Raw genomic sequence first — 21,637 nt, forward strand, 5'->3', positions numbered from 1 at the left:
TAGCTCTCCTCACTACAGCTGCACGTACTAATAAGAAACAGTATACGAAACAGAAAGACTTACCGATAACAATACAAAAAACATTGATCTAATATGGGAGACCCTAACCTGCACCGTGTGGCACTCATAGGTTGGACTTGAGGAAGGGCTTCATGTACTTGTGGAAGGAGTCGTCGACAGGCTTCTGGTTGAGGGGCGACTCGTTGGCGGCGTCAAACAGGCGCTGATACACGTTGCCGTCCCAGGCGCCGAGCGCCGAGCCGAGGATCTCATCGCGGATGTCGAAGCTGTCAACAATGCCCACGGCGTTCGGTCGGATCGCAACCAGCAGCGCGTCCTGCCAGTCCTGCAGGCTTTTCACGTCCTCTTTGCGCAGGTTCGAGTACTAAAACACACATAGCAACATATCAATATTATTTATTACTAAAGCTAGTAGACAGAAGGTTGGTCACTCATCTACTGAATTTCAGTTGACATCCATCCAATTGGAGTGGGGGAACTGCAGCCGTGACGTAGGCTGTAGTACTAAGTAGGCAGAATATCGCATTCTTGAAAATCATACGGTGACGTATAGTCAAATTATTTAACACAAACATGTTCTGACATGCAAGCTTTCTGTTTTTGCTTTACAATAATTATCAATACAATTAAATAATACAAGAGTTTTGCCATTTAAAAGCAAAAACCCCACCTCCTAACCTACCCTTTCAAATCCTTAAGGTTTCTTCATCTTCTAGGTCTTGTTTATAATTTGTAGTTTGCCTATACTGTTTGTTTTCTGTTTTTGCTTTACAATAATTATCAATACAATTAAATAATACAAGAGTTTTGCCATTTAAAAGCAAAAACCCCACCTCCTAACCTACCCTTTCAAACCCTTAAGGTTTCTTCATCTTCTAGGTCTTGTTTATATTTTGTAGTTTGCCTATACTGTTTGTTTTCTGTTTTTGCTTCACAATAATTATCAATACAATTAAATAATATAAGAGTTTTGCCATTTAAAAGTAAAAACCCCACCTCCATACGAAAGAAATTCAGCTTGTGAATTTCTGGGATAAGATATTTTGATTCTCGTAGTACATGTGCTCGATACCAGCATGTGTCCAGTGCATTTATTATGAATGCAATGTTATCGGATTTATCGGGATCGGTTTATCAATGCATTGGTTTATCAAGATTGTTATATGGGTTAATCTGAAATTATAAATGTATAACGTTGTCTACAAACGCTTTTCCAGCCTATCAACTTATTCATGTCACGTTTTTAGATTCTTGAAAAACTTTCAACTTCATGTTATTCATACAAGTTGAATGAACTTAAAATATTTAACAACATCATTATAATCAGTGATTCATCCGCTATAAGTACGGAGAATTTTAAAGTTCTAGGTCGATCTTGATGGGAATAAACGACTATGTATTTGAAGATACAGTGAATAAACTGTATGCTCAGTGTGGTTACTCTATCACTTTTATACTACACGTGACGTCACGCTGGCGTTCCCCCCAACACTTTGAATGATCACTACACCTGTGAGTGATCAACCTTCTGTCTACTAACGTTGATTTATTACTACTACTCATGAACTGCGTGAGGGAGCCGGCTGGGGAGACTTGTACTGACACTTTATGATTAATATATTTTGAGTTTGGGTGTATAAATTTGTAAAAATTAGCTTGATTCTAATTTACAATTCATATACTAATAATCAGTAGAAAAACTTCATTCTCTGAAAGCTATTTAAAAATCATATACTTATAATCAGTAGGCAAACTTCACTCTCTGAAAGCTCTTTTGTGAAAAGCCAAGTAATTTTGTTTGCATCGGCTTCCATACCATCACGTTAAGGTAAATTTTCATCATCAGTCCCAATCAAAATCCCAAGATTTTGAAACTCATTATTTAAAAGATAATAATTTATAGCAAGGCATTATAGCCTTGTATTTTTTCCATCAAATCATAATCCATAAATCATAAATGGATCATCTTCCATGGGCCAAACACTACAGAATTGTTTCACCGGATATTTTCGACTGAAGTCGAACAGTCATCTGTAAGAGCTGACCTGAGAGAGCAAACAAACTACTGCACACCTGCGTCGGAAGCGACTGGCACTAACGTTCCGGTTTTCAAATGTACAGTCGAAAATATCCGGCGAAACATAATGTTGGTGGCTGGCCGTTATTCCTTCAAGTTGGAAATGCTTAAAGAAGAATATAGCTATTTATGTATTAAGAGCGTAATGCGCGACTTTATCGCTCGCGCAAAACAGTTATCACGCGACGCGAAGCGGAGCGTGATAATTTTGCAAGAGCGATAAAGAAGCATTACGCGCGAATTACATACAAAATTTTTTCTACAACTGCCCAAACCTGTTGAATAACTTATATCGGCGGAGTTACAATTACTGACTTTTTAGGTTAAGATCTGACTTTTTGGCGAGCTGCTTACAATCAGCTGATTAGGAAGCGTAAAGAAACTCTTCTGCGCATGCGCGACTGATTTGGGGGCGTAAAGTAAATCTACTGCGCATGCGCGGATGGTTAGCGAACGAAAAAGTAGATTCTCCTCAGAAATAAGCTGTTTTACGAGGAGAATTGAGTGTGTAAATTCTTTCTTTACGCACAGTTGTAGAAAAAAATAATTACCATCAAGAAATTGCCGACTTTCTTAAGAACCCAATAAACAGCATAGAGTTCACACAGTTGGGTCAGAACTTTCCTCAGCTCTGGAGATAAGTCTCTATTTGTTTCAATCACATTGATGAAAGTGTTCAATTTGAATGATCTGCAGTGAGCCTGAAAATTTAGAAAATAAATTTAGATACTCAATCTAAACATGTCAACAAGGGAAATAAAACACTTGCTCATCAAGTACAATTCCTAATACTTCACAATACTTCATTAAGTATGTTAGGAATCTGAATAAAACGTAAAATATTAGAGAATTGATGATTGTTGAAAAAGCAATTAACTTCAGAAACATAGAAGCCATAGTTCATGAGCTTCCAGCGTTGTTAAGTTTTTGTAAAATAACACTCAAGTGAGCTAACCTCACTATCGTTCACAAATAGGATGTAAAATGCTTTGTCCAAATTTTATTGGCAGTGACTTGAATGATAGGAAATCTTCAACTTTCTTCAACACACAATGAAATGAAATATGAATTGAAATGAGACAAAATAGAACATTCAAAGGTATTCAGACTAAACAGGTATTGTTCTTCAAAGCTATTAAAAATATTATTAGACAATTAATATTATTCAATCATGAATCACGAAATGGAATTAACTGGGTTTGGACCTTTTTTAGATAATTGTTATTAATACTATTTTAATTTAATTACACAAACAAAAATAAATAATATAAATATTAGGCTGAAAATGAAGCGTCGCTATCATGGTCACAATTGAGAATATTTAATACTTTCCTTATCTAAACATCTCATAATTTTTCAATTATAGAGAAATAATTCGAATCATAGTCTGGAAATCAGAAACTGAGCATACCTCCGCGGATTCCACAAGTTGAATAGCTGCTGAATTCCAAGCATCTTCAGGTGCCATTCCCTTCTTAGAGAAAATATCAATTTTCGACGCTGATACTTCAACTAACCTGTAAAAGAAGAAATCATTCTTATCCAAAATGATAATTCAACTAATTAATAAATAAAATAAATAAATGTTTATTTCCCCAAAAAAATAAAACTACAACATCAATTACACAAAATATTAGATAAATTACAATATTACATACAATAGTTAGTTACAAAAAAATCTTATAATGTGTCCTCTACTTGTTTAGTTTTTTCTGTGTGGAAATTGACCTACTCCACTATGGCGTACCATGTTCTAGAGTAGGTTTTGTTAGGTTTTTTGTGCGTATTATTAATTAGTTAGTGTTTAGTAAGTCAGGTGGCTAGTTCTTATTTGAAATAATGTTTTCTATGTTCTGTCTTCCTTTGCTCATCAACCAATTGTGTACTATTGTTTTGAACTTTCTAGAATGATTAATCTGTTTAAAGTTTGCAGGAAGTAGATTATATAATTTTGTTGCTAAATGATTGAAATGTCTTTGGTACAGTGCCTTCCTTGCAATACTGGTGATGAGAAGATTCCTGTATCTGGTGTTGAGGTTGTGGTTTCTGGTTTGAAATGTTGTTGGGTTCTTGTGTAATCTGCATAGTATCTCCTTGGAGTAAAGCTGTCTTGGATCCATCACGTCAAACTCATTGAATAGCTGGTCTGATAAATAGCGTGGAGACTTCTGGTTGATGACCCTCATGATCAGCTTCTGTACCCTGAGGGGCGGTTCGATGTGCAAGAAGCTTGCACCTCCCCATCCCACAATCCCATACAGCATGAGGGACTGTGCTAGAGAGAAGTAGATAATTCTGAGACATCCCTTGTCGACCAGTGTTCTCAGAATCCTGAATCTGCAGATAGTCTTCCTCAGTCTCCCACATAATTCATTGAGATGATGATCCCAGCGCAGAAAAGAGTCCATTGTAACTCCCAGGTATTTCTGTGACTGTTTCCTGTAAACTGTGTATGAAGTGTTATTCCGTTGATTCTTGATTACTATCTCATCTCCTGATGGCTGTCCATGTTGAGTCGCCGAAAAGATCAGAAAGAAGGTTTTCTCATGGTTCAATGTTAGCAGATTTTCAGCCAAAATTATTATTAAATAATAATAGGTATAAAAAGGTCGTGTTACCCAAATGCATATAAAATCTTCAAGATAATTTAGAAAAAATATGTTCAGCTTTATCACGCAATGTAGTCTTATATTTATTTAATTTTAAAATGATTTAGATGGCAAGATGTAACATGAGTAATCCTCCTCCTGGATAATAGCTTATTTGAATTTATAGCTAAAAAAAATATAATATATACATACACACACACACACACACCACACACACACACACACACACACACACACACACACACACCACACACACACACACACACACCACACACACACACCACACACACACACCACACACACACACACACACACACACACCACACACACACACACACACATATATATATATATAATATATATATATATATATATATATATATATATATATATATATATATTTCAACACCAAGAATTCATAGCATTGAGTGATAAAGTGTGTATAACCCCGAATGGAGAAAAACGTTTTCCTGAAAGAGAGAAGCTGGACTCATCCATCCAACCCTTCTGCATGCAAGCCAACAAACCGGTTGAAAAAAATATTCAATCGGTTTACACTAGAAACAGAAATATTGCTAAATTTCTCCATATATGGAGAAAGAGGTGAATTTCTCCATATGGAGAAATAGGTGGAATGAAAGAGATGTCAGTTGCACTGACAACACTTGGAACCGACAACTATCCTTTCATTTCACTTCAATCGGTTTTACAGATTCACAGCTAGAAATCAATTTAGGTTGATTGCATACCCGGCAGCCACTTGTTCGAAAGCCTCGGCCAAACAGTGGAGGCTGTTGATCCAGGGCCGTCTTCTCGACGTCGCCTTCCTCAGGTATTGAACGGTGGCTGGCAGCTCTGTGCTCCTTGTCAGGTGCCAACATTTCACAAGATACCTGCAAACCAATCACACAAAAATAAGTTGTAATGTTGAATTTAACAGTAACAGAATGATTATTATACATAATACAATTTAAATTTACACAGGAAAGTAGTTCACAGATTTCAAATTTGCTAGAAGCATGGGAAAAAGCTGATTTCCTTGGAAAACTGGAAATTTACGTCGAATTTTTTTAGGAAATTAGGGCCAAGCTACAAGAAGCGTTTTTGCACTGGCAGTGGACGAGTCGGCAAGCTTTCCAATCAGCTGGTTGGGTTAGCGTTCGATGGGTTGAAGCTCTTAGATTGGTTGATTATCAGCTGATTCCCTAACTCCAACCCAATCAGCTGATTGGAGAGCTTCCTTTCTTCTGCCGACTCGTCCGCCGCCAGTCCTAAAACAGTGCATGTGGCTTGGCCCTTAGTAGTTGAAATAAGATTTTTCTAGTATTTCAAATTCATACATTCAATACTAGTATTTTCATTTGATATTTTTATAAATTGCTCAAGTTTGGTCATTGATAATTTCTTATCTAGTTTCACACAAGTATTTCGAAAACTAAATATTACCGATAATATAATCTTCAAATTCAAATACGAATTGGTGAATATCAAATTGAACGATAGGCAATAATAAATCAAACATTGTATGAATATAATCAACTTGGTATAAATTACTTAATGGCAGTTGAAGATTTTATGTGGGTTAATCTTGATCACCCCAATTCCACAACGTTTGGCCAAGTAACTGCACATTGTACACCAGCACAAACGGCTTACAGAATATAACAGTTTAAACAGAACTCTATGTATAACTTCAAATGTTTTATTACTTTATTATTCTCTATAGTAAGATTCAAGTTGAATTGTCAGCATTCCTTATAAATAACATGAACTATGCTGATGTAAATTTAGATCAAAATGCTTTACATTATTATTATTCGTATGGCTTTTATTGGTGGGGAGTTCCTGACGGAAGTTACACCTCGCCTGAATATATCATTTGAGCCGTCAATGGGCCTTACGACTGACATACTTCAGACGAGAACGACAGTTCAACGTGCCCATCCGATAACACGGAAGTGACCTGTTCAAAAGCTTTTTGGTAATGAGCGGATTTGAACCGTTTCAATTTAATGCTTCACATTAAATCAATGATGACAATTTTCATAAGGGCCAAGCCACATGAAACGTTTTTTCAGGCATGTTTGCGCTGGCGGGGACGATCTCAATCAGCTGATAAGCAGGAGAGCTCCGAATCATCCGCCGCCAGTGCAAAAATGCCTGAAAAAAACGTTTCATGTGGCTTGGATGGCACTGACCTCGCCGTTTGCAAGTAGAGCACAGTATTCTCTCCCTCGTAGGTCTCGGCTGCGGTGACCATGCCATAGGTGGCCGGGAAGTTGCTGCAAGTCATGTAGCCGTGACCTCCGCACGCGCGTCTGCACTCCTCAATCGCCACCGCCGCGTCAGCCGTGCACACCGCTTTCAGGCAGCACGCCATTGCATGCAGCTACCACACCAAACATCACTCATCAGTTACTTACAAACACACTAAGAGATATTAAGAGGTACTTTCAATAAGAAGGTTATGAAAGCTACTTATGAGTACGTCTACACAATCTAAGAGGTATAAAAGGTATTAAGAGGTCCTTTAAGAAACGTGACAAATTTCTACGTAAGGTTGCCAACTTCATGTTCTGAAAGCTACTGATAAGTACGTCTACAACTCTAAAAGGTATAAGAGGTACTTTGAGAAACGAAACAGATTGCTACGTCAAGATGTCAACTTCATGTTCTGAAAGATTTATGAGGATCAATTGAGGCGTTTTGATGAGTAGTAATTTGTCTCGTTACTCATTGAACGTACCTCGTAGTGGGCAAGAATGACAAAGAATTAGGGTAATATGTATTGCCGCTTCGCTGAACATTATCACAATGTAACAAGTGAATAAACATGTGTGTGTCATAAGTAAACGAACTCATCAAAGTATAAGTTATAAAAATAACAAATAATTTTGCTTGCTTACATATGTGCACAATGTTAAAAATATCACAATAAAAGGAAGGCTCTAACAAATTTGAAAAATCAAGCAGATACTAGAAATTTGGAAATAATGAACCAAACATGAAAACTTTCTGGAAAAAAATCCGTTGGTAGTGACTGATTGATTTTCAACATGTTTCTATGTATTTTTCCACATCTACTAAATTTCATTTTTTACATCTTGAATTTATTATTGACGTTTGTCTGATATACAGTGCGGTAATTATTTACTAGGAATAGTATCCATATTGTTACTAATATTTTTTGCCCTTTTTCTTCAACAATTTTCAATTTTTATTGAACGAACCATCATGTTTGCTATAACAAATTCTTTATTATTTCTACAATAAGTATATGAATTAGATCAATCAATTTATTGGAAAAATATTGGGCCCTGCTATTATATTTACATTTTTCATCAAGAGCTTAAAGATTTCGAATGATTTTAAAACGTAATTGAAACGTCTGAATAAATATTAAATACACAGAATCAATACCAACAAAACTTTCAGATATAAAATAAGGCTTCTTATCTTTTAGGGCCGGTTTCCGAGCTCGAGATTTAGGTAAGTTCTAGACTTTAAACAACTGGAGTCAGAAAATTGGCATTCCAAAACGGGGCGTAGTCGCAGTAAATAGTTGCGGCAAAGTAAATCTTTATTTACTCACTTTATAATTTGGAAACGTTTTTCCTTGACGAATTGAAATAATTCAAAATAGCTGAAACTTCACACTATTTTCTCTTTATTTTATTTTGTGTTCAATTTTGTAGTTTTCGAAATTTAATTTAAACTTGGAATGCGACTACGCCCCGTTTCGGAAAGCCAATTTTCTGACTCTAGCTGTTAAAAGTCTCAGCTAGATCCCTAGCTCAGAAACCGGCCCTAAATCACAGAGTCAGTAGAGTTTGAGGTATGGGTAGATATGACAATGAATATGTCAGATATTGATCCTTCGAGTAAATAACGAATTAAGAAAGTATTTCCACAACATTCGATGATTTACTTAACAAACCCACCTCAGGTAGTTGTTCCAGCCGGCCCTCATCCAATTCATGCGTTACAGTGTTGTAGATATCCCACAGCCATTTGGCCGAAAAGAACATTGCAATACTGGTGGCAATCGCTGGGAACAATTTATATTGTTGAGTGCGATAATCTAGGATTTGAGGCTCTCTCTCACTGAAAATAAGAATTATAATAGAACAGAATTAAATATAATCAATGTAAGAGTAAATTGATATACTGTAATATTAATTGTCTTTTTTCTTTAGGGCTACTTTTAATATAAATAGAAATACAAATCTCAGTACCCTTTTAAATTATTTTTACTTGAAAATGGCATGAATGTCCGAAACATGTTGTGATAAAATAATTTAAAAGGGTACTGAGATTTGTATTTCTATTTGTAATATTATTGTTTAAGGTGAATTGATATAATGTAATATGAATGTTTTAGATTGTGAGTGATTGAAGATATATTAGATAAAGCATTCAATTTCAGATCTTTTAAATCTGCATTAATCTGCGTAATACTCATTCTTTAAAACAAAAAATTAATAGAGACTGTCGCTACTAAACACTCATTAGAATGAGTATAAAATTTATATTGTTGAGTGCGATAAACTAGGATTTGAGGCTCTCTCTCACTGAAAATAAGAATTATAATAGAACAGAATTAAATATAATCAATATAAGAGTAAATTGATATACTGTAATATAAATGTTTACGGTGAACTGATATAATGTAATATGAATATTTTAGATTGTGAGTGATTGAAGATATATTATATGAAGCATTCAATTTCAGATCTTTTAAAACTGCATCACTCTGCGTAATACTTATTCTTTAAAACAAAAAATTAATAGAGACTGTCGCTACTAAACACTCATTAGAATGAGTATAAAATTTATATTGTTGAGTGCGATAAACTAGGATTTGAGGCTCTCTCTCACTGAAAATAAGAAGTAAAATAGAACAGAATTAAATATAATCAATATAAGAGTAAATTGATATACTGTAATATAAATGTTTACGGTGAACTGATATAATGTAATATGAATATTTTAGATTGTGAGTGATTGAAGATATATTATATGAAGCATTCAATTTCAGATCTTTTAAAACTGCATCACTCTGCGTAATACTTATTCTTTAAAACAAAAAATTAATAGAGACTGTCTCATAAGTAACTTATGCTAGTTAACAATCATTAAAATCCCACAACACCAATGTACATGCACATTCATCTTAATCTAGATCAAGATTTATGTTAGATAAGATTCATCTTATTCTAGATCAATTTTTTCGATTTTATAGTATTTAAAAAAAATCAATGTTTTATAGTAATTCCACCTCTCGCCAATACGAAGCAATGGTGTGATTAGCATTGTAAACAAAATTCATTTTTCATTCATTATTCAATGAATTTTTTTATTCATAGATCAATTATATAACTCAAATCGCATTAAAAATTCTACATACGAGCTTCGAAACGATAAAAGCTGACAGACTACTTTATCATTAATAACCTAATTTGATTAACTTCCTGACATCATAATTGCGGGTCAGCTCATAGTTCATGCGATTATTTTATTACTCCAATAAACAATAATTCACTCGTAAAATAAATTTACTCGGAGTGATAAACTATTTCGAATAGATAAATTTTGTTTTGAGTGTATCTACAAACAATTAAATAGAAGTAGATTAAAAAATCGAATCTAGAAAAAATGGTCCAACATTGTACGCTAAACATTCGGCAATATGAATAATTGTCAATAAATGTATTATTTTATTTATTTGTTTCTTTAAAATGACTAAAACTGTTATCATAACAAATTTTTGTTGACATAATTTTGAACAAACACACTATCAAATCGTATTCCACCATTCCTCACAACCTCCATAGACTATATTCTTTGAACGCATTTCTTCAATTCAAGTGAGCCAATTTATTCCTAATCTATAATATGAACAAAATTAATACACATGTATTACAGGCGAAAATAAAACTTTACTAACAATTAATTGGTCGATAACTCATTGCGATAGCAAGTTAATTATGAGATACACGCTCAAAGTTTGATACATGATAAACCTATTAAGTAGCCCTGTAGAAATAAATGACAAATTGAACTACCGTAATTCAATTTCAATTATCTGATAGCAGAAAATTGTTGTTTACCAGTTGAAATCAGATTCATGGGGAAATATTAGACTTTTTATAGTACGGTGTGCAGTAAGGCCATGTGGCCACTAAACTACTGATTAACTAAACATAACTAACTAGAATTATGAATGAGTTTAGAGGTTTATTTAAATAAATGTTACAACTTGAAACTCACCCAGGTTTCATTTCAGATTGCCTTCTTACAGCACTGTATCTAGTGGCTATAGTAACGGCTTTGGCCAGATAGCTGGCAGCCACACCCTTAACAACGGCCACTCTTACAAAAATCATCGTTCCGTAGGCCAACTTATCACCTGGAGATTTCTGATATGTTCCATCCTGAAACACAATAATTAATTTATCAAATGTAATCAATCCTTTAAAACGGCATGAAAACAATAATTTGAAATTTACTTGCCAAAGAATACATACATTACAAATACAAAAATAAACTAATGTAATAGACATGTTTATTTTGAACTAAAATTTTATAAAAATTGTACACGTGAAATTCTAACCTTATCTTGGACTTTGTCACCTATAAATTTGGAAGAAAAATAGCACAAGGACTACCTTATTATTTTTTATCTACCAATGTTATTACATGAGTGTCATTTGCATTGTAAATAAATAAATAAAATAATGATGATAATAGACCCAATATGATAATTCATTAGTCAAATACAACCAATATGAATAGAAATTAAAATCGATTTTTCAATTTCTTCAAGTTCTTTAGTACAATTGATAACTTTTTTCTTGTAAATATTATATGCCTGTATATAATATATAAATTTGTACAAGGAGCATATACATTTTAAATTTGAATTTGAAAAACAATAGCAATACTTATTTTAATTGAAAAATTACAATCATCAGTTAAATAGCACGTATGTCGGTGTCAGTTGTGTATTAATTATTTGGAAAACTGCACTTTAAGCCTCAAATAACTGTATTAGTAACTGCTATATTCTCAATAATTTATAATCTAGCTAGCTCGAGTAGAGGAGAAAATTACATAATTTAACCACATACTTAAAAACGTTGGTCTTCTATTTTGTTTTATTCATTTATGTAACAAACGACACTGATGTGGAAACATTGATAGATAATATACTAACTTAACAAAGTTCTCAGACAATCAAGTAAGTTAAATCTTTACTTTGTACTAAAATTACAACGCATGTTTTGCATCCTCTGACCTCTAAACAAATCGGTTTTCATCATGGTGGAATGTGTCGATATAAGAGTGGATTCATGAAATTTTGTAGAGGTGAAAAATTCGGGTTGAAATTTGTAGAGCCAGTCTATTACTATATTTTATTTCTGCATTATTTGTGTGAGAATAATTCATTACATTAATGAAAATTAGAATAAAAAATTAAATGAATGCGTCTCTCACCTTTAATACTTGAGCATTTTTCATAAGCATCTGATCACGAGGTATCCTGACATGATCAAAGCCTAAATAGCCATTATTCGTACCATTCATTCCTAGTTTTGCTCCTATTTCACCAATCTTTATTCCTAAAATTAAAACGTTAATATGTTAAAAAGCTAATATTGCAAAACAATTTCGAGCACCACCATCAATTGAATAATACATAAGTGAATCTGCGAGTAAGACAGAGATAATTGAATCTCTGACGTATTTCCTTATTCATTTATTCTTTTGAAAACAATGGAGAGCTCAAAATGAGATTATGAAGTGGAAATGAAAACAATATGGAAAAACGTTAAGTTCACTGCTTTAACTTACTCTCCGGTTCACATCGTACAGTTACTCTAATCTGTAAATAAAATGAGTGATTATTTGGAAAGATCACTTGCATGAAATGTGCAAACAATAATATGCATAATACAGGCTACCACGTTTTAATATTGGGAAATCACGATTGATGAGCGAAAATTCAAACTCATTGAAAGATAGTTTTTATGAAAAAAAAATCTGAAAAAATCTTTATCAGGCGGAGTTAGGACTTTCAAGTTCTATCTACTACTCAACCTCCAAAAAAAATTGTTTCCGCCCAGGATCGAACTGGGGACCTTCTGCGTGTTAGGCAGATGTGATAACCACTACACCACGGAAACGTTGAATGCTCGAAAGCGAACGCACCACGAAAGCTTATTTATGCTCGATCTTATTTCGAAAAAACCAAGACATTTATTTCAAATTAATTCCATAAATTTAAGATAATACAGTAACAATGCTACTTACCAGGCATTGGCATATGGGTTTCTTCATCTCTCAATTGAACGACAAAAGGATGAATTCCATGACAAACTCCGTTTGTATAGAGCTGTGCCATGACCAGTGCATAGTTTGCTGTATGTCCCACTGAAACAAACATTCATAAAACATAGAACATAAAAACTCAAGTAGCGCAAACTTAAACGGAAATAGAAATATAAATCATTGAAGAATCTACTATAGAGTATTCGACTCTGCTAGTATAACTATTCTTTAGTTATATTCTATATCGTTGAACTAGAGTAGAACTATTGCATAGTTAGTTCTGGTAGAACTATTTAATCATGCATATTTATCACTCATGATGAATTAATATCATCTAATTCTCATATAATTAAAAATCAAATTCTAATAAAAACTGATAGAGAAATAGTTCTACTTACAACCACCAGGCCACCACTTGTATGATGTCAACGTCGGACTGTGGAGAACGAATTCTTCAGTTGCTGGATCGTAGGTTGATGTTGTTTCGAGGCCTCTTATGAATGTTCCATGACCTAGTTCAGTCTGTAAAAAAATAGATTACTGAAAATTCACTTGGAAATTTGGATCGTTTTAAAAATACATCAATGTAAAGACACCAGAGATGGCGTTTCACAAACTCGAACTGAAGCTGGTTCGAAACGAAAAAATATTACATACGATTTTAATTAGGTTTCAATGAACTCGGTGTTAACATTTTCTATTGAACTATTACGGTTTTCTTTAATATTAACCATTTCAACAAATGAAATAGTAGTAGGGCTGTTCATGTTTTTTCACTGATGATAAGTAACTAAATAGGTGAATACCACTAAAATTAATATTATCATCAACATTTTATAATTGTTTGCTTTTTAAATGTGAATTTGTGTTTAGAAATAAGTTTTATTAATTTTAAACTTTATAAAATAGAAACTCAGGATGTAAAAAGTGCAAATTTTTAGTGAGAAAACATGAAGAACCCAATATATAACCTATAAACTTGAGTGTTAATAGGAGATGACATTGGGTAACACGGCAAGGCAGAACATCCAAAAGCATCTCTCTGCCGACAAAGGCCATATGAGTAAACCACTAAAATTTTGCATTAAAATTTCCGTTTTAGTCAAGCTTGAAAATAATTTTGTTTATTAATTTGTAGATGATTCAACGAAAAAGTTAGGTCCTGCAAAGATCTTGAAATCAATAATTAGTAAAGAGCATTAACAAAACTGAACTAGTCTACTGATGTAAATCAAAGAAAAAAATAACGAGTCTCTTTTATGGGCTATTCTGGTTACCTGAGCATAAGTGCAAATAATTTCACAATTCCAAGCTCTGCTAATCCAATATGCTTGCTGTTGTAGGGTGCCTTGACCCACTAGGGCGGGAATGAACATCACATAATGCACGACAAAAGGCATGCCATCTTTCATAATGGCACTACCCAGCGTTCCACCAAGAATTGACCTGCAAGTCGAAATTAAATCACTTAGAAACAGAATAGGTTGACAAAAAAATAAAGAGCATGAATAGATTAGTCGTAATATTACTGTTTAACTGACCCAAGTGTGACGGAGGTTGATAGTTGGAGTAGAAAAATGAGAAACTGGATATTTCACTTGAAGTACAGCATGCGACAGTTTTGACACGATTTTTTATAATTTGTATATATTTGATGACGTTGATAAACATTTGTCTATCAATTTCTGTGGAAGAGTTTTTCAATTCAGTGTTTGTAAAAAATCTCACAAGTGAATGTGCAGAAATACGTCATCAAGAAGTAGTATAGTAAATGAAGAATAATATCACACAGATTTTTTGTATTGAAGAATTCAACCTTGGACCAATATGTAGTAAAGTTAAATATATAGAGAGAATGTTACCCGTTTTCAAACACTTATGTAGACAGGTCCCTTTTACTTGTTCACCACGTTGGAAGATGAAGACAGGATCTCAAGTAGAAAATTCTCAAACTCTTTTACGCTCTATTTTGCGCTAAAATACTAAAATGAAGGCTACAAACCTCCTCAACCCTCCCAGAACCTTATAGAAGCTGTAAGTAAGCCTCAAACTGGAGATGCAAAGAAATTATAGTTTAGATTGATTAAACAATAACTCAACAGAGGTGCAGTTAACAGTCATGCAGAAGAGTTATAAGCCCACGAACATTGAAATGCATGACAGTAACCAATTACCTATATTCTAGATAGATGTTTAGCATATAATGCTTGTTTTTTGCTAGTTCATTCTCAGTTACTGAATCATTCGAAACCAGTTTACTATTATTGTTTTCAACATTGTTGCTAGATTGGGACCTAAAACAAAAGATTATGTTGCAGATCTCGAATGAATCTTGAGATTATTTTATAATGTGATCTGGCATTAGATATTCCATGAAATTTTTTCGTGATGGCTGAATTCCTAGTTTACTCAAACCAGCTCCAAAAAGTAACACGCAGAATAAATTAAAATAATTCATACACAATAATTACTTGTGAACGAATACACACTAAATATGACATAGAGACCAATTACACAGCGTATAACACTTAAGTTCAATTTTATTAACTTGACTCAACTTTATTAAATTTGAATGTTTAATTTATGATTTATCATTAAGTTTTTAAATTTGTAAAGATTTAAAAAACACAATCTTTTAAAGCAGATTCTTGACAGTTTAGTCTATATCTTACTCTGAAAATATATACAGTAAAAGAAAGAAAAAAATTTGTAAAACAACAAATCCAAGAATATATCACAACTAAATAGGTATATTTTACATCCATCAACTTTTATGATCAGCAGATAAAAAGTATTATAGCCGTAATACTAGAAATATTTGGTAGGACAATCATATTCATAATAAAATTAGCAAACATACTACCATTGATAATGAATTCGGAGTTATTAATAGCTAGACTTACACCAGAAAAAAAATTCTTTACAGGAGGAAATTATGTTTGTACAGTGACTACCATCTTGAAGCGAATCTTAGTATTTGTTCAGCCGCTGAATTGTGATAGCAATAGTTATTTACTCATCTATTTTGCTATCCATGTCGAACTGCGAGTTAATAATTCTAATAGATTAATAGAATATTAGACTACAGTCTACGACTGTAGTGTCGTCATAATAGTTCAAAAACGAATAGAATAGCATAGAATTCTGCTAGGCTATTATAAGAGTATAAAATACTGATCCCAGATCAAACAATAATTGAAGAAAATAGAGAACATACATTAAATCCATCAATTGATTATTATGACACATATCTAATTGGAAACATTTTCTGTGCCATATTGCCAATTCTAAGTATTTCCCATTTTCCCATCCCAGCTAGGCTACCATTCCATTACACAACATATATGAAGTTGGGTGATCTCAGGATTTTTGACAAGCATAAATAAATTGTAGTGAAATATTAAGACGAACATTATGCACGAGAAACAAAGATTTTATGATAAATTTCTACTAGCTACCGTAGCTTCACTTTTATATTATCACATAAAAACAAAAATTACATCCACATTCTTCCATGAAAAAGTCTATACTAAACCAAAGAAGTGAGATAACATATTAATAAATTCTGAAAGTTCGAATTTTGAAAAAAGAAGGACATTTCAATACAAGTCGCATACAGACAACATTGAAATACGTATTACACAGATACATTCCCTTAACCTACTACATTTATCTAGGATAGAAGCATACATTAATAACGATTTCAAAATAGATAGCATTATGTTTATAGACTCACTGGTACATATCGACAGAGCTTCCGCAATTTTTGTAAGATTGCCAGTCCTGAATTTTTTTGAACAGAATACATGACTTGCGTATAGCTTCTTGGTATTTTTCAACATGGCTGGAATATTCGCCCGCTGCTCCGATGTCTTTCAGCTCAGGATCACTGAGAAAGAAATTTTCTGAAAAAGAAAAGAGAATAGGATGGAGTTTGATTTTCAGTTGTAGGAAAGTTGAACAGTGATGTCCACCCTACTAATTGAACAATACAAGAACAAAACAATTCAAACTGATCAAAATAACTATTGATAAATTGACAGAAACTAAAAACAACTGATCAACAAAAGTGTGAAATTAAATTAAAGGGCAATACTACAATACTTCAATGAAAGTGAAATGAATAATTATGAAAATTGTCAAGTTATCTCATCAAATGAACCGTAGCTATTTTATCTAAAATTTTAGCTCAGTAGGTACTCTACATTTCAGTAAATTACTTCTTAGTTCTTCATTTCATTCATCGTTTTTTTCTCTTCAGTATTTTATTTCAATCATTTTTTTTATTTGGGTTTTCGTTGTGCGTGAGTGTGTGTACATATGTGTATCTGTTGAGAAATTTTGAGTCATTTTATTTATTTAGTATTGATAGAATTTCAGGTGTATTCTCATTTCTATTCTGTATAACAAATATGTTCTACTCTTTGTTTCAAGAAGTTATCTACTCATCTACATATTTATTTTCTGTTCTGAATATGTTAATTGTTCATTTGTTTCCATTATAATGTAGTGTTATTATGCAATGGGTCTTGCAACACCTGGCAATACATTGTCATTTGTGATAAAGAATCAATTATATATTATGTAACACGTGACTTTACTAATGGACTGATAAAGAAATATAATTGATACAGAATAGTTATAGCATTTTCTCCAAAAGAAATAGGATAAGTTTGGATAGAGATTTTTTTGCTCGTACAAGGAGAACAATAAATGATGAGTATGATTCAATTATGAGTGTTATTAGAGCTACTGTATTATTTTATAATGTTTAGTAATTGTTGTGGTAGTAAAAGGTTTTTTAATTTATTAAAACTGATCCATTCATTTGAAGGATCACATATAAATATTCAAAATTATTAATTAACAATAATGTTTCTTGTTGCATAATTACAAGATGGTAAACCCCATCAAGTTTGTTTGATTCAAGTTTCGTTGTATCATAAGTTTGAATTTATGAGTGTAATATCGATTCAATTTTTTAAATTTAATTAGTTCAAAACATATTTTTTTATAATTATTAAGTATTTTAAGGCTATTTATCAATAAACTCATTAGGATGTGTTTTCCATCATTCACAAAGGCACAAGTTATAATTACTGTAATTATTATTATTTCCGAAATAGTACTACCGGTGAAAAAATATGAACATGAGATGAGAAATCTATTAAATTTGATGTGAAACTGAGATATCATCTTTATCCTTGAGAATCGTATAGTGTAGAAATGAATTCAACATGGAATTTTCCGACAAATATAATTTATTCTGGTAGCCTAATGTACAGGAAATATAAAACGAATGAAATCTGTGATTTTTTGTCAGATTAGCTTATTCATCTATCATCTGAAATCTGGCAATAAATTTCAAAATTTTTCAACTCAAATCCTCTCGAATGATGCTGAATAATCAATTATATTGAGTAATGAATTAGCATTTCTTTCAACAATGAAGAAGAAATAGAATGCAATTCACTGTCAAAAGCCATTGAACTATGCAAATGAATATTGAACATTACAACCAAGGTTGAATATTTGCATTGAAAATAATAATTATGGAAGACATAAGGGAATTGAAACTGACGTTTATTTGTAGCCTGTTTGTTAACAAAGAGAAATAATAATGCTCTAATGTTGGTAAAAAATTGTTCTAGTAATTGGTAATTAAATTGGATGCTATCAAAATATATAAAATTGGGACTAATTGAATGAAAATTAAAAAAGGAATATGGTGTTCTTAAACTAGAGCAGTATGTATTTTTGAGGTAGCTCAATATTAAGTAGGTCTATTTAAAGTATTAATAAGTGGATGAGATTTGGGAAGAGTTTGATACTTTTCAAATGAAAATTCGAAATGGATGAAATTCGGTTCAGATAATTTAGACATATTAAGAAAACTTTAAATTTAAATTTACATAATAATGAGTATGATGATCGAAGGAGCATTGCCATCAACACTCCCAAATTTAGGTATTTAGTTTACATATAGTGAAATTCAGGAATAATAGTCAGCATCTGATTAACATTGGTTTTCTATCCTTGTCTATAATTACATAAAAACCAAAGGAAATACTGTAGTTTTTCAACTATGCACCGTTACCAAACTGTTTGAAAATTTGTAGAAATATGGTTCAGCCTACTACCAGGATATTTTATCTCAATAATTGAAATCTATAATTAAATCATGAAACAGTATACCTTATCTTTGGCGAATAAGAAATGTTTGAAAATTATTAAGAAAAATCAACAATTAATGTAACCTCAGCTTCACAGGAATAACTTGGATTCATCTACTATAGCTATACAGTTGTAGCTTACAGGATATCTACTACAAAAAGCGGTAGTCGCAAAATAAAAAGTCGCAAATGCTTTCCTATCATTTCCACTGATTCACGGACGTGAATCTCACTATATATGTACTTTATTTATTCGAAGCACAGTATATTATTCTGGAGACAGAGTTCTGGTTTCTTATTCAGTCAGTTAGTTTTGTTGTTGAAGATTGATAGTAGAATAGATCCAAACGGAATCGAATTCTTTAGTTTGCGATATCAGTGTAGCCGTAGAGAGTGGGTGAAGATTGTCTACGTCTGTCCCAGATCAGCAACGGCTTTTGCTTATTAACGTCATAAACTGACGTACCAAATTAGATTGATAATGCAAATCTGCGATATTCAATGGAATGGGAGTGAGAGCAACAATATTTTGAATAAGTTACTATATAGAATAATATGAAGTAATATAGCTCCGGCAAAAATTTGACTAACCAACTTTTCATATCATCCACAAGTTTATAAAAAAAAAACATTCCTCTATTGAAGCAATCCTGTACTTCATGCACATTGATATAATTAACTTGCACTGCTCACTAATCACTATGTTTTGAAGAATTTCACCTTATGAGCTAATTTTCAATGTAATATCAGCCACAAAACTAGAAGAAAAACTGAATGAAACCAGTAAATAGAACTTGTTCTACAAAAATTGAGGGTCTAATGTCGGCTATAACAAACCGGGAATTACAATCCCTACCCTCGCCTAAAAATGCTTCACTGTGTAAAGTACAAAAAGTAGGCTAGTGTAGTATAAATTCTGGTTCCTGAGGGATCAGGTTGGTGCTGAGCTCCTTGGGAGCTCTTTTTAGAGCTACTTTGGAGTTCGTTCCTCACCCCGTCCCAGGAAATACTGGATCCCCTAGCCCGGAGATCTTACGGTGAAGGGAAAAACTGCCAATCAGGGGGAACCATAGCACACTTGATAACTGTGTGACAAGCACCCACCTTGGAGGCGTAAAAATTGGGATCCACTATATTTTTCCTGGTTTGTAGACGAGTTAGAGTCCAGGCCCCGACCGGGGTGGATGGTCAATTGGGGTAGTTACACTGCAATGCAGGCTAATCTCCTCTGTCATACTTGTGTACTAACTTGGCAGTGCCGATGTATAATAGCATTGCGTGTCACACCTCACGGGATGTGCATACAGCAGGTGCCCACTTGGAGGTGTGACGTTAACGTGAGAATAGATTTGCTCAACGTTTTTGATCAAACAGAATTTGATGAGAAAGTTTTTGATAATTGTAACCAACATCAAGTTAGACTTCCCAAGTTTTCTACCAACAATTTTGTATCTTTACTGCCATAAGTAGCCCAGTAGGTCTTTAGAAGTAAAGGGCCTCTTACCTGGTGTTGCATTTGCAGTCATCTGCCTTTTTCTCATCATACTAATCACTTCAACAGTTTCAAGAGTGTAATTACATGGTGGTTGATCAAAGGGAGATATCATTGTCTAGCCTAATAAATATTCTTTTATGACAACTCAATTAGCCAAACCTAGTACCGGTACTGAATATTATTCTGATGACAAAATCACAATAAATCATATACTGCAGTAAATAAATCATACTAAATCGATTGCAACCAAACTTTTCTGGCCAGGTAGGATGGCTCATTCATTGTAGGTTTAATTTAGGCTACTTTTATAAACATGTTGCGTAGCATGGTCGGTAATTCTTTTTCACATGAGAATTCTAGCTTATCATTGGTACTTATATCGCATCAAAAATATAATACTATACTATATCAAAGTATGCCGTAATAAAATAAAGTACGATCCAAGTTTGTTACTCACCCAGTTCTCTTCTTTCCTTAGTTTTTTCTTCTCCTCCTTCTATCAAGTATGTAAGTTCTGATGTGTTGAATGTACATGTTTTTCTTTCTTTATCCAAGTCTTCATTCACTTTACCATAAGATTTAGAAGTCATATTTTAGAAAGATTATTACACGGTCACTGAACGATGCAAAATTATTCAAAAGAAGTTTTATAACCTAGAAGTACAGTAATCAAAATAAGTAACACTGAACATAATAAGCAAACGTCAAATAACTAATTACATAAATGACTGGATTGGTTCAAAATTGGTACGTCATTGCATTTCAAAACGTTGTACCTTGAATCTCAATCTCAGTAGTGTTGTTTTTGATTAGCAAAGATACAACATACTGAGGAAATGAGTGACAGACAGCTATAATAGCAGACGCCAGTCGTTTCCCAATCAGCAGTCTCCCCCCCACTTATGAACTTTTCAACAAGTCATGTCGTCAT

General features: G+C 33.1%; 1 protein-coding gene and 1 non-coding gene across 3 annotated transcripts; both read right to left on the reverse strand.

The window, feature by feature from the left end:
- LOC111064091 (probable peroxisomal acyl-coenzyme A oxidase 1) lies at positions 1 to 21,586 on the reverse strand. 2 transcript variants are annotated; one of them, XM_039430503.1, is made up of 14 exons: positions 21,164 to 21,580; positions 16,775 to 16,943; positions 15,213 to 15,332; positions 14,316 to 14,484; positions 13,437 to 13,560; positions 13,021 to 13,140; positions 12,205 to 12,329; positions 10,978 to 11,141; positions 8,649 to 8,811; positions 6,906 to 7,096; positions 5,457 to 5,600; positions 3,510 to 3,615; positions 2,650 to 2,799; positions 1 to 385 (listed from the first exon to the last, which is right to left on the reverse strand). In XM_039430503.1, the coding sequence occupies exons 1-14, from the start codon at positions 21,294 to 21,296 to the stop codon at positions 125 to 127; spliced, it is 2,139 nt and encodes a 712-aa protein (XP_039286437.1). In that variant the 5' UTR covers positions 21,297 to 21,580; the 3' UTR covers positions 1 to 124. The 2 variants fall into 2 exon arrangements, with proteins under 2 accessions (XP_039286437.1, XP_039286446.1); XM_039430512.1 differs by lacking the exon at positions 15,213 to 15,332 and having other exon boundaries at positions 21,164 to 21,586.
- On the reverse strand, positions 12,821 to 12,893 carry Trnav-aac. Its single transcript has one exon. It is a non-coding gene; the product is annotated as a tRNA-Val (tRNA).
- Positions 21,587 to 21,637: the final 51 nt, after the last annotated feature.

This window comes from Nilaparvata lugens, chromosome 1, assembly GCF_014356525.2.
Source record: "Nilaparvata lugens isolate BPH chromosome 1, ASM1435652v1, whole genome shotgun sequence".
Classification (NCBI taxonomy): domain Eukaryota; kingdom Metazoa; phylum Arthropoda; class Insecta; order Hemiptera; family Delphacidae; genus Nilaparvata; species Nilaparvata lugens.